The sequence below is a fragment of the Telopea speciosissima genome, chromosome 1, assembly GCF_018873765.1.
Source record: "Telopea speciosissima isolate NSW1024214 ecotype Mountain lineage chromosome 1, Tspe_v1, whole genome shotgun sequence".
NCBI lineage: Eukaryota > Viridiplantae > Streptophyta > Magnoliopsida > Proteales > Proteaceae > Telopea > Telopea speciosissima.
The window spans coordinates 25,447,479-25,461,850 of NC_057916.1; the positions used below are offsets into that span (position 1 = coordinate 25,447,479).

Consider the following 14,372-nt stretch of genomic DNA (forward strand, 5'->3'; position numbering starts at 1 on the left):
GGTTTCGGTTCCTAATAGGTCTGTTCTGGTCTGGTGCCTAGTTCTGGTCCATAATTGACAGCCTTAACTGAGGGGGTCAATTGGTTCGGTTTTCACCAGTTCACAGAGAGGCATCTGGCCAGAAGATGTGATCCCTTTCCCACTACAATAGAGATCCGCCAACCAATCACCGAGTTAAGCAAAAAATTCACAATATCCGCTGCCGATTGAGATCATTAAGCATCACTCATCTTCAAACCAGCTGACGGTTTGCTTAGACTTCAGAAGAATCTACCAGGTGAAAACAAGTCCAACTTCAATCACATAAACTGAGAAAAGCAGATCAGCTAATATTCATCACCATAACATGACAAATCACCAATGCCAGAGAGCAGCAGCAGTTCTATACGAGAGAAAGAGAGAGAGAGGGGCAAAATTTTCAATTTTTATAATAAAGCTGACTCGAAACAGAAAAAGCAACTCTCCTACACAAATGGCAATCAAAACTAATATTGGCAGAGTCTAAGCTTTTACAATAGATATTAAAAATAATATACAGAAAATTCATAAATTTACAGTAGACAATAGACAGACTCTGCAACAAGAAATGAAATAGAATGACAGGAAGGATATCACACCACAGTTCGCCAAAAAGAATATTTGGAGCTTCTGCAGGGATGATTGGCAGCATTATTTTTGGGGACCCTTGTAGATGCAGTAAATCAGCATTTGCAAACATATTTAGACATTCCGAGCATACAGAGCCTCACTCTAGTATAGAGAGGTGAGCAACATTCTAAAATGCAGCCACTGCATACCTCAGTAGAACTTGGATACCAGTCAAGCCACATATCAAGATCGGCATGAAGGAAGAGTTATGCCTCCACAACAAGCAGCTATTATAATGTACAGCAACACTACTATCAAGCAGGTCAGCATGGCCCTGTGATTGATGAAGAAAGGTAATTTAGATCCTGAAGGGAACTATATATGATTCAGAATTACTAATAAAATTGAGTCCATGATCTCCAACATTTCACAAAGACCAATATTGCAGCTAAGTATATATATGAATGGTATCACAACTTAAGCAGTAATTGAGGCCTTTGAGTGACTAAAGGAATAGAAGCTTCATTCTTCCACTCCCTTCTAATCATTCAGCGTGGATGCATTGGATGCTAGATCATTAAATGAATGAATCATCTCTTGAATTGGCCATATACTGAAAATAAACATGGGCAGTTGATCCTAGACATAGAATGAATGCTACAGCCTTAAACAATTGTTCAAAGAGAAAAAGAAAAGGTCAATTGATCTGATGGCTTGAAATGTCCAACTGGGGCTAATTTTAAAAACACTCTAGTCATGCTGATAGAACATTTCAGATCCCTCGCATGCTGGACATTCATGCCCAGGGAACGAGTCTTATGCTGCTCTTCATCATCATAAGATGCATAGAATGGTAAAGAAGATTTGATGGTCATGGCTCAATAGTTTGATCAACACTTAGGGAGTTAAGAATGCCTCCGGATTGGAGCAAGCTCAATTTAACCAGCTTAAGCTTAAGCGGCAAGATATAAAGGTACTCACAATAACTTAGCATTCTTCATCCAAAGAGATTGACGAAGGCGCCTCGATTGCTTTTTGAAGTGGAAGGCACTGTCCTGCATTGTTGCAGTTTTGTCCACAAGAAGTTCAATCCGGTCACCTCTCTCTAGTATTTTGTCAATATTCTCCACCATTATTGTGCGTATCTGAATATCATTAGTTGTTCCCATCAGTAAACAGAGCAACCTAAGAATTAAATAGCCAAACTGTCCGCTGCCTCAGAAAACCCACATCTATCCAGAATCGCAAAAATTAACTGATAAGCAAGCAGATTGAAATCCCACAAAATACAATGGATTTAATTCACAACTACAGAAGATGACCTTGAATCCACTTTTCATAGTCATAAAAGAGGCAGACAAGAGAACCTGTACAAGTTCAGAAATCAAATTTCTTCAGCCTTTGTACTAAGCAATCATAAAATCCTTCAGAAACTCAGTTATTGTCTTCCAGAAAACAAATCAAGGTTCTTCAGTATTTCAGAAAACAAAGTATCCAATTGGACTGAATGGTTCAAAATTAGGCTGTTTTCCCCAAAAAAATTTAATAAAAAACCATGGTTCCATATTTATTAAAGGAGAAAGTTTTCCTCTACCGTGGTGATTGAAACACCCATGATCTGACAGACATAAATACTCTGTCCCCCCAACTAGACGAAGTCGAAAGTACCCCTCCCCTCATAATGATGCCTATCCCACTACCGTAATGACTCACAGTCAAGGGATTCCCCTTAACCGTGGGTAAAAGAAAATTGGGTCCTTGATTAAAAACTGTTGAAGTACTGTCCATGTGACACTGTTCACATGAACAGTGATTTGGTTGATATGTGTATCTTCTATCTTCCTAGTCCTAGTTGGAGTCCTAGTTTCTAATTATGTCAAGTCCTAATTTTACTGTGAGTTGTTAGTTTTAATTCTTTTCCTATTGTAACTTGGAATCCTATCATGATTAGGAATTCCTAATCTGATTAGGAGTTCCCCTTTCTATTGTAATTTGAGATTATAAATACAAGCATTATGAGGGAGACTGATAAGTTCAACAGTTCTCTCCTCTTCCTCATCTTTTCTTCTCTCTCAAGTTACTGGTTACAGGTCCTAGGTTTTCTACATGGTATTAGAGCTATGAAGAAGAAGAAGAAAAAATTTGTAAGTTTAAGAAGAGGGAAGATCTCTGCAAGTCTTTTTTTTTTTTTAAAAAAAAAGGTTTTCTTATCATATTACTGGTGTGCTTCGGTTGTTGAAGACTGCAGCTGAAACCCCTCTTGTGGGTTCTATTCTTCCGACAGCGCAAGATTTATTTTCTGCTGCTATTTGGTTTGTGCTCTGTAATGCAGTTATCGAAGGAGACTGGGATCCCTCCTTTGCTCTCGATTATTGCTGATATTGTTATCGATTGATCAATACTTGAATCGATTCCGCTGCTAATTTATTTGCTGATTTACTGCTCATGGGTTGAAGACTTGAAATCGTTTTGCTGGTTTTCTGGTTGCTATTGATGTGCTGTTTTTCTGCTCAAATTCTGCCTGAAATTTGTTGGGAATTGATCAATGAAAATTGTTTGATCGAAGCTCAGCTAACCAGTGTCACTGCTGCTCTTGGTTTCAAACCAGATGCTGGAGATTTGTTTGAATTGATTTATTTCTCTTAGAATCCACAAACAGTAAGCTGATTCTTGAAGTGGTGGTGATTCTTCTGCGTTGCTATAGTAAGATGTTGATATCTGCTGCTCCTTTGAATCTGGGTTTCAAATCTGGTGTGATTATCTATGTTTGCTGATCGAAGAGAGAAAACAACATCATGCCCCTTTTCTCCCCCACGGTGCTGCTTTTCTGTTCACTTTACCGTCTCAGGTTCTGAAGGTTGAAGACAACCACAAACGTGGTGTCTTTATTATTATGTTTTCTGAATCCCATTATTGCCCCCACTTTTGCCCTTACTTTTGCCTTCAATTACTTCATAGTCTTTACTTGTTTTCCCTTCCAAGTCTGTCCCCCATTTATAAATCTAATTCCCTACATGACCCATTACTTTCTTATTTACCAAGCGACTCTTGCAAAATTCTGGTTATTTATGGAACTGCCATTACCTTTTTAATACATTCTCCTATTTGACTACCCAATTGACCCTTGAAAATTCTGGTTTATTACCAGCTTGCCCTTTGGCTTGGATTGTATTTAAAAGTGGATTTCCACCAACTTACAGCCATGCCATCCTTTTTTTTCAACACCGTTCTCTTTCAATAATTCTAATTCCCTTCATATCCCATACCTTTGGTATTTACCCATAACACCTTTGGAAACTTCTAGTAAATTACAATTTTGTCATTCCTTCCTTTTTTCATACCCATAGCACCTTTGGAGAATTCTAGAAGTTTATACTTTTGCACTATCTCTGACATAATCTCCGTTATTTGTCCACGTGTACTACTACACGTGAGGGGGGGATTATGTACAATACACCTGCAGACATTGCAGAAAGCAAAACTTGTAGGAACATTGGTGCAAAACATAGAAGATCAATTTTCTCCACCATTGCCATTGGGTATCCTTCGTTATTGGGTTGAGTTTGCCGTAAGGGGGAGATTGAAGTATTGAAGAATATTGAAGATATTTGGTTATTGCCTACTTGAGGACTTTCAGTTGGGTTGATACAGTGTTTTTCCGCTGCCTAATTCAGCTCGTTTCCGCTACTTGCTGCTCTAGTTATTTAACTTCAAGATTTTATGTCATTATGACAATCTGAGATTCATCACTGGTTAGCTATTGAAGATCGTTAAAAGCTGCCTTTTTTTGGAAGAAATTCTAGTCCCGATTTGCTGATCATGTCTGTCCAGGTTTTGAAGATCAATTATTTCAAGTTCTTGAAGGTTTATTTGGGAGCTAGATTCATCTGTCAAGTTGGATTCTGCTGCAACTTAGTTTCTTCTCATTTGGTTCACGTTGGGCATTAATACCTTGTATGCGCCAACTTGAGGGGGAGTGTTTGCATTATTATGTTCTTTTCTTTTTTCCTTTTAGTTCAAGCTGGATCTTCTTTCTTTACTTATTTGTATAATCCAGCTTGAGGGGAAGTGTTGAAATACTGTTCATGTGACACTGTTCACGTGAACAGTGATTTGGTTGATATGTGTATCTTCTATCTTCCTAGTCCTAGTTGGAGTCCTAGTTTCTAATTATGTCAAGTCCTAATTTTACTGTGAGTTGTTAGTCTTAGTTTCAGTTTGAGTTGTTAGTTCTAATTCTTTTCCCATTGTAACTTGGAATCCTATCATGATTAGGAATTCCTAATCTGATTAGGAGTTCCCCTTTCTATTGTAATTTGAGATTATAAATACAAGCATTATGAGGGAGACTGATAAGTTCAATAGTCCTCTCCTCTTTCTCTCTCAAGTTACTGGTTACAGGTCCTAGGTTTTCTACAAAAACTAATTAGCAAAATGTTAATGGAAGACAGGATTTGACCAAGGAACAACAATACAACCATGTGCAGATAAGCATTTTCTTTTGGGGAAATTGCCTGGATCTACTAGATAACAAAAAGATTTACAAAATTGGTAGAATTAAATTATGTTTTACAATAACAAGTTTAGATCTTGAAAAGATTTACCAAATTATCGTATGAGTAAAAAAAAGCTATAGGAACAACCTAAAATACCCCATCACATCCTTTTCTCTCTTCCCTCTTTTTTTTTTTTTATTCAAGTCACCTACTCTTTAATTTTTTTATTCCTCACACTCCATCTTCTTCGTTTTTCTTGTTCTACAAACAGAGGGATGGGGTTGGGTGGGAGGAACAATAGGGAGAGCTGGAATGGGGTGGGTCGGAAATGGGTATAGAGGAGGTGGGGTTGCAGGGGCAGGTGTGGGGTGGAGGGTTTGTAGGAGGGGGCTGAGGAATAGCAGTGATGACGGAAGGAGGTACAGAGGAGGCGGGGTTGCAGAGGAGGGCAAGCAAGTAGTGGGGTGGGGATACTCTCATTTAGAGTAATAGTAGTACCAGGTAAATCAGTAACACCCTTCTTTGTCGTTGTCAGAGTCACGGAAATCTGGTTTTGCTTGACATCACCGTTGAAAATTCATATTGGATTTCTCTACTCCTGTAATCTGTAATCTACTTCCACCCTGATGGCTAAGTCTAAATCTACCCTTTCCACCAAGAAAAGGTAAAATTAGCCAGAACTTATCAGGGAAAGAAGAGAGAAGATCTAAAGTTTCCTCCGACAGCGGGTAATTACTGAAACATAAAATACCATTTTTGAAGACAGCCGAATAGGCTTCAGTCAAATTAAATATTATTAACTCAACTCAAACGTTAGAGCTGAGGATGTAAGAGATCAATTATTTTCTTTTTTAAATATAAGAAAATTTGAGCTGTAGGTGCTGGGCCGGTAAACCCAGCACAATGTGTTTTCCGGTCCCATTCGGGCGTCCACTAAATGCTTTATAATCCCATCCAACAATCAAATTGATGTGCCAAAGAAACAAGTAGGAAACAGGTGCAACGACAGCAGCAAGCAGCCCACCCCATCCGCTGCTTGCCCGCTAATGTAGTCCTAGGATAGGAGATAATCCTACTAGGAGCCAGGTGAAATCAGATTCTGATCAAGTCTGCTGTTTGGGGCAGATTTGGGACTGTTTTGGGCAAATCTAGGGTGTAGGCTAGGGTTAGGGGTGAGTGTAATATATGGTAATGATCAACAGGTCTAGGGGGTTAATTTGATATAAAAATACTGGGATTTGGATCAGTTTAAAATTCCTACAGAATTAGGGTTAGGGTTTCGGGTTTTTAGAAATTAGGGAAATTACTAAAGCTAGGGTTTAGATGGATGGATCGGGCTGGGCTTGGGATCGAGTTTAGGGGACTGTGAGAGGGAGGTTTGATCCAAATATGGGAGGGTTTTGATGGTTAGAAGTGTGGAATCTGTCCTTTTTTACAGAATTAGGGTTTTAACTAGGGATGGGGGCAGCAGTCAGGATCGAGTATAGACAATGGTGAGGGGAGGCTGTGGTCAAAGTTTGGATGATTTCTGATGGGTAAACAGATCTGGACAGAATTGAGATCCTCCTAGGGTTTATGAAAATAAAACAGAAAAAGAAAAGGGGATCTAATGGGGAAGGGAAGGAAAGAAAAAAACAGAAAATTAAAATTCAAACTTACACTGGAATCCACCGGCAGTAGCTTGAATGTTTGAAGGATGAAACCACCTTCGAAGAGAGATCCTCCCAGCCGTCACGGCGTAAGGAGTCGCAGGAATCCACCCACCCTTTCACCTTGAAATCCACAAGGATGCATACACTCACAAGGGATCAAGGAACAGCAGCAAGCAGCCACGATATCTGTCTTTTTTTATATTCAAAGTTCTGTGTGAGAGCCTCCCACGATTTCTCCTTTTATAAATAAAGGCCAAAGGCCAAGTCCTAATACAATCTAACTTCCTCCTCACTTAAAATCGTGGAAGGGATCTAATTACAATCAAATTACTAATTTAAAACAGTAAAATGTCCTAACTACCCCTACTAACTTAAAATAAAAGAATCTAACTTAAAAACAACTAATTTAAAGTAGATTCCATGTTAGCCAATAGGATATAAGGACCTATTGACCAATAGGAACACTTCACTTAAATTAGACCAATTGAACCAATTGGATGCAACCAATTCTAAACCGGTTCAATCTAAAAACATAAAAATAACTAACTATTGGGCTAATCTCATACGCAACCTATATACCCCTGGCTCATTAAAGTGGCCTATTACATAAAAAACTCTTGGGAACAAAGGCCCAACATGTATATAACCCAACCCTAGGCCTATTTCTAAAAAAATAAGCCCTATTTCGTGATGATTCTACATCACCTGCCCTCCCCTACAACTCCGTCTCCTGTATACCCCCACCTTTCCGCCACCACCGCTGCTACTCAGGCCCCTTCTGCGAACCCTCTACTCCACACCTGCCCCTCAACCCCGCCTCCTCTGTACCCCCTTTCTGTCTTTTTGGTGAGACTGTACCCCCTTCCACACCCCCATCCCCCTTAGACAGAAGAAGAAGAAGAGGAGGAGGAAATGAAGAGTGTGTGGGATACAAAACAAAAAGGGAAAAAGAACGTTGAATAAAAAAAGAGGGGAGAGATAAAGATATTAGGGTTATTTTAGGTTATTCCTATAGCTTTTTTTACTTATATGGGGATTTGGTAAATCTTTTCAACGTCTAAACTTGTTATTGTAAAACATATTTTAAATCTACCAATTTTGTAAATCTTTTTATTATCAAGTAGATCTAAGCAAATTCACCTTTTCTTTTTAAAGGCTAAAACTTATTTTCATCGTAATGCAACATCTAGTAATTAAAGAAGCAGTTTTAATATCTTGGAGTCTCTCTTCAAAGCATTGACCAAATTTGCTAAATAAGGAAATTGCTTGCCTTGACAGTTCAATTATCAAATAGATAGCAACTAGACTAATCCAGGAAACAGACAGATCACTGACTTTCTAAAGGAAGACAAGAAAATCCTTTCCCAGGTGACAAGAAAATTTGATCATCATTTTAAAATAAAATAAAAATAAAAGACACTTACCTCACCAACTTCGCCTCTTACTCGGTTGAGAGTGTCTGCACTCGGATTACTGGAGAAGAATTCCATCTGCTGATGTAGGACCCTTGAAAATTCATCATTCATTGCATAAGCTGGGGCATAGTGAGCTACTCTGCCATAGTTTTTCATGAATCTCATATGGATATCCTCCAAGTATGAAAAAGGGATTCGCCCTGCATCAAATGGTGAAATGTAAAGGGATATACAACAAGAAATCAAAGGATTCCAAAAGAAATGAGAAGATAAGGAAGGCCATGGATCAGCTAAGGATAACAGAAGTTTGAATAAGCAGTGGAACCCCATAGAGATGCTTAATTCTGCTGAAAACAATAAATATTACTTAAATTGACAGAGGTTGTTCAAATGTATATATTATAATGGGGTAGGCAAGAGGACTTTAGTCAAATAGAAAAATGAGAAAGATAAAAGTAAATGAAAAATAGTATAATGAACATTGAAAAATTAAGTTACACCATATGGAAAGTTTATCTGAGAACAGACAGTAGAAACCATGAAAAGAAAATCTAAATTAACACCCTTTGTTTTAATCTTCTACTATTCCCTTTCTATTTATCCCTCATTTTTACTTTTGGATGTGAAGGAGGAATGATTAAAAGCTAAGATTATAGTATCAAGTATCACCGTGTTACGTAGCAAGGATATGTTACATGGCATCTTGCTTGATTGTAGGTAGTTACGTAAAGATGTAAGTGGGGAGGGTTACCTAGAAGTTAGGAGTGTGTAGTGGGGTTAGTTACCTAGATAAGTAATTAATAGTTCCTGGGTAGTTTCACAACATTATTAGTAATTCCCAACTTCTCATAACTGAGATTAAATGGTGACGTGGGTAGTTATGAGTGGTGTACGTGGAGTTGTTTAGTTGCAATAGGTTGTAATATTTATTGGAAGTAATCGAAGGAAAAGGCAGATTGAAATCCCTACAAATTCTCTACTGAGAAAGAGGATAGGAGACCTCCCAACCCGCCAATTATTCCCTAATTTATCTCAGTGTTTATCCATCCTACCTTTTTCAAGATAGGTAAAACAGTGCACGTACCAGCTTGGTATCAAAGCCAGCAGATGGACCAGCGTGTGGAAAGACTCGAAGATGAAGTTAGCACTCTCAATGAGGGGCAGCAGCGGATTCTCCATGAACAACAACAAATTCTTTCCAAACTTAATGATCTCTTCGAGAAGCTCAGTGCACCTCGGCCTCCTCCTCAATTCGAAGTGGGTGAGAACTCAAGAGATCGATCCCAGGAAGAGCCTCCGCCAATCCACAATCTGGCTCCACGAACGACTTCTCAACAGACCTTCACTCCTAAGGTGGTCAAGTTGGACTTCCCTCATTACGACGGGGACGGAGACACGACTAGTTAGGTATGTCAGGCAGTACAATTCTTTGAATTCAATCACATCCTGAAGAAGAGAGAGTGGCTTTAGCATCCTTCCATTTAGAAGGGGATGCTCAGTTATGGTACCAATTTTTTAAGCAGGATGAGGAGGTGATGACGTGGTGCACCGTGCACCTTCTATGATGGGCTGTACTTGCATTTCGGACCAACTCTCTTTCAGGACTTCTTTGGTGAGTTGACCAAAATACAACAACACAGGTCTATTCGACAGTATCAATCCCAATTCAAGAAGTTGTTGACTAAGGTTGGGTATCTTCCGCCACATCGATAAGTTAGTTTTTTCGTTAGCGGTCTAAAGGAGCAAATCAAGGCAGATGTCCTAGCTGGTCGCCCCACAACCTTATCTGCAGCTAGGATTGGGTTGACTATATGAGGCCCATGACCACTCACTTGAGAGAAAGAGCATTCCATTTGACACATAACCTCTTCTCGTTTGTCGATTCACGTCAACAGAGATGCAAGAAATGCGGGCTAAGGGACTTTGTTACAATTGAAATGAACACCGATGCAAGAAATTGTTCTTCATCGAAGGTTGTTATGAAGAGGAGGAAGCCACGTGGGAAGATCAAGGTCAACAACAATATCCATCCTACGATCTTAAGGACAAGACCAAAGTCTAGCGGGAAGGATTTATTACATGGCATGGGCTCTTGCTTGGTTGTAGGAAGTGGGGAGGGTTACCTAGAAGTTAGGAGTGTGTAGTGGGGTTAGTTACATAGATAAGTAATTAATAGTTCCCAGGTAGTTTCACAACGTTATTAGTAGTTCCCATAACTGAGATTAAATGGTGACGTTGGTAGTTATGAATGGTGTACGTGCAGTTGTTTAGTTGCAATAGGTTGTAATATTTGTTGGAAATAACCGAAGGTAAAGACAGATTGAAATCCCTACAAATTCTCTATTGAGAAAGAGGATAGGCGACCTCCCAAATACACCAATTGTTCCCTAATTTATCTCTGTGTTTATCCATCCTATCTTATTCAAGATAGGTTAAACAGTGCACGTACCACACCGCCAGTGGCATGGCACACACACAATATGCATACAGATAGAAGATAGATTAAATATTACCAATCACTTTATGAAGAATTATTGATCCAGATCGAAATATGAAGAAAACAAGACTAAACACACTGTTCATGGTACTGTTCACGTAAACAGTGTCACCCCCCATATTTGCCTTGTGTGTGGATGTTTTTAGAAGATCTTGTGGGCCCATCAAGTGGAGAAAGATTCTATCATAATGCTACCATAGTTTAGTTTCTATTTTCAGTTTAAAAAAGTAAATTTTATTTCATTGCAATAGAATCTTAGGTAGTTTCTAATTTCAGTTGTTACTATTTTGTTTTCTTCTCTAAAATAGGAGTTTCTATTTTGATGTATGGCAGCTAGATTTTATAGGAAATTTCTATTTTGGTTGTAAGCTATTTGGTAGCAAACACTTTATACTTTGGGCTCAACCCTTGAGTCTATATAATGTAATGCTCTTAGAGGCCTCCAACAGTTTAAAAAAAGAATCAATGAAGTTGCAATTTACTTGCTTGAGATCTGAGAGAGATCTTTGTTTCAACCGCTGAGACAGCTGTGGATGAGAGGCCCAAGGCTGAGATAGCCTACTCTATCCTTCTATCCTATCTTCTATTTTTCCTTTTTTTTTTTTTTTTTTTCCATTGTGTGATACTGTGATTTGCTACAAGTCCTGCAATCGAAGAGTAAATCTGCTGCTGAACAAAGTGATTGATCTCCTATTCTGTCCAGCAATTGAATACCAATTTTCAGCATCAATTCTGACCTATCAACAATCCCACTGTAGAGTGGTTCTTACGAACTGAATTCTACATTAATAATAGAACCTTGATCTAAAGAGAAAGAATTCAAGGATTTGCCATAAGTTCTGATGATGCAACAAATCCATGTGAAAGCCATAGTGCCAGACAACATAAGCATACAGGCAAATACAAAAAACGATATGGGAGCATTTTCCACATATTATTTCCATATCACATGAGGAATTAAATCCATCCCCTTCAATTCTTCAAGTGGGTGCGGAAACCCTTAAGAATTCATTCAATAAAATTCATCCTGTTTTGTTTCAAACCCAATTTGGAAAAGGATGACACAAAGGCTATAAAAAGGGTCCTTTTTATATTGAAATATGTTATTGGCAGATGGTTTTTTAACAAGCTCAACATAATGATGATTGGAATTTATATTCTCGATTTAGAGACTTAGATTACTTCCTTAGTTCTGCTGAGACTTCATTTCTCATATAGTGAGACAATAATCAAATATAGTAGATAAGATCTGTTTACTGATTTCCTTCACTAAACCCAAGATCCATCCATTCTTGACCTTCCTTAGTGCTCGTCCAACTTTGAAACCTATACTATCACTAGCTGATTACAAGAACCCTGTTGCATCTATTGAAACTGAAAGAAATAATCCCGGGCCCAGTCACACACTTCAAAGTTCAAAAGGGCAAAAAAAAAAAAAAAATGCAAATACTCGTCTTATTTGTCACTATCAACAAACAATTTTGGGTTTCAATTCTCCAAAATTAGTCAAGGATTTGGGTAGGAGGAAGGGGGAGAAAACAATTGCTTTTGAGCTCCTTGAAAATGTGAATCCTGCATGTTAGTTAGATCGAAAACCTATTAAAATCCTAACCATTTTCAGCATTGGTTTTGTCCATCATTTCTTCTGTTACTCACATCAGCGACTCACCGGCCATTCTCTCATGGTCCTCATCAGGGGGGAGGGAAGGGGTAGTGTTTGTGCTGCATCAACAAATTAATCATCCACTTAAATGACCTCTTCCCATGAGAAGTAGAATTTTGTGTGATGTTTCCGCAGATTCTAATTACCTCAGCATTTTCAATACCATTGAATGAATTCTTCTGCATGGATAAAAGCCAATTTTTCCATGCAACAACTTGTCAAATGATATGTCCTAATTGAATGAGAAACCAGGAGAACATGAATACATAAACTCAATGGGAAAAGACATTTTTTTGACACATTATGGTTCCATAGCACAAAAACCAAAAAATGAATGTAAGTATAAAACCTCCAAGTTCTAAGCTTTAGCAGGATATCATACTGACTAGAAACCATATAATAAAGAAGAAAAAAAAAGTATTGCTTGAAGAAGGTTTTGGAACTTAGAACATTAAGGTCATTTCATGTGAAGACTCAGTTAAATGTTGTACAAAACTTTGGAAGGCCAGATCTTTCCCCTCAATCTATTTCATTGAAAGATTTTCCAACCATAGTATTTTCCCATAAGGACGGTTATCTCAAGTCTCAACGAAGTCCCAACTATCAGCCATTTGATTTGGGATCATTTTTTTGTGAAATGTATGTCTATTTTGCTTCTCAAAAAAAGTGAATCAGTAAAACTGGGCTACATTGTCACTCTTGCTGATAACGAAAAGGTATCATCTCGGGGACTGCTTCTGCTTGTTATGAATTTCAGGGAGGAGGTACTACCTCCATCCTAAGGGAATAGAGGTTGGTCCTGCCTAAAGTGCTTAGTTCTGCTGTATAGTTTTTATTTGGCCTTGTTCTGTTGTTCAGCATTAAAAGTGCTTTTTCTTTTGACTAGAAAAATACATTCTTGTCAAAAGAATACAATTAAAAGATTAAAAAAAACCCTTCACTTTGCCAAATTTTAAAATGCAGGACCGCAAACATCTACAACATTTCACCATTTCTAGCACCTGCCAGTGAGTTTAAAGTTGATCAGAGGAACCACTTCCAGCAAATAGCGTACCAAGAAGCATATACTTTGCCACAAGAATTCGAGAATCACTTTTGTTTTAACCCCCATCAACGTACGGCAAAAGAAGCAATCAATCCCCTCTGATATTACAGTTTAAACTTTTAAATATTACTAGGTTTTAGTCAGAACACAACCAATAGGAAGCAATAATATTACCTTTAGGTTAATTGAACAGATAAAAGGATACGAATAAATATAAACGACGAAATTAAATCTAAGGACAGAGATCTCCCACCATAGATAGTTAATAGAACCCTAACGATTCAAGAATGAATCACATAACTAAAAACCCAAGCTTTCTTCTACTGAAACAACAAAGTGAATAAAGATCATCGTTCATTGGATTCATCAACATCTATGCTACCTAGGAAAAAAAAATGTATAGATATCAAACAATGCTAGCAAAAGTTGTTATTTTTTGTCAAATAATTAGACTTAAATACTCACTTCCGAAGGTGTCATTCGCCATGCAGAGAAAGGTAACTCCATCAGATCTGAGTATGTGGAATATATATCGATCTTGCGAGAAACATAGCCTTGAATCAGCTTCGGACGGTAATTTCTCCAAGATCCTTCGAGCAACGGCGCCTGTGTTGCCCGATACGGCGCTGAACTCCGCAAGCACGACTGTTCCCCTGGCAACAACTGCGTAGACAATTGCCATCTTCACAAAGATTCGAGGCCTCTCTAGTCGATTAGGGAGCTGATATAGGAAGTTTACCACAATTTCTTCTTCAATGGAACCATCGATCGCCGAGAACACCAGCAGAAGAAACAACAGATACGTTAATCCTCCAACAGGTAAGGATTAAAGACTTAAAATTGAAAGAGAAGCTGTTGGAAAAACCCGCTCCGTCACCGGCAAGTCCACGGTCTCTAAATATTATTTTTTCAGTTTTGCTGCATCCGCGGAAAGGGTATGTTGGTAACTATAAAGATTATATTACAAAATAACTCTCTTCTATTTACAAAATGACAAAATAGCCTTCTTCTATTTG

At 38.3% G+C, this 14,372-nt stretch overlaps 1 protein-coding gene across 1 annotated transcript; it reads right to left on the minus strand.

Annotated features, from left to right (window-relative positions):
- Positions 1–399: 399 nt before the first annotated feature.
- On the minus strand, positions 400–14,240 carry LOC122649105 (vesicle-associated membrane protein 714). The gene is made up of 4 exons (XM_043842466.1): positions 13,822–14,240; positions 8,161–8,351; positions 1,570–1,733; positions 400–922 (listed from the first exon to the last, which is right to left on the minus strand). The coding sequence occupies exons 1-4, from the start codon at positions 14,036–14,038 to the stop codon at positions 832–834; spliced, it is 663 nt and encodes a 220-aa protein (XP_043698401.1). The 5' UTR covers positions 14,039–14,240; the 3' UTR covers positions 400–831.
- Positions 14,241–14,372: the final 132 nt, after the last annotated feature.

Bases quoted from the DNA above. Each gene is read 5' to 3' on its own strand.
- LOC122649105 (XM_043842466.1), bottom strand. From the start codon at position 14,038: ATGGCAATTGTCTACGCAGTTGTTGCCAGGGGAACAGTCGTGCTTGCG. The intron at 1,734-8,160 runs GTAAGTGTCTTT...AATGATATTCAG, and splicing joins TAAGAGGCGAAGTTGGTGAG to ATACGCACAATAATGGTGGA. The intron at 923-1,569 runs GTGAGTACCTTT...CATCAATCACAG, and splicing joins ATGAAGAATGCTAAGTTATT to GGCCATGCTGACCTGCTTGA.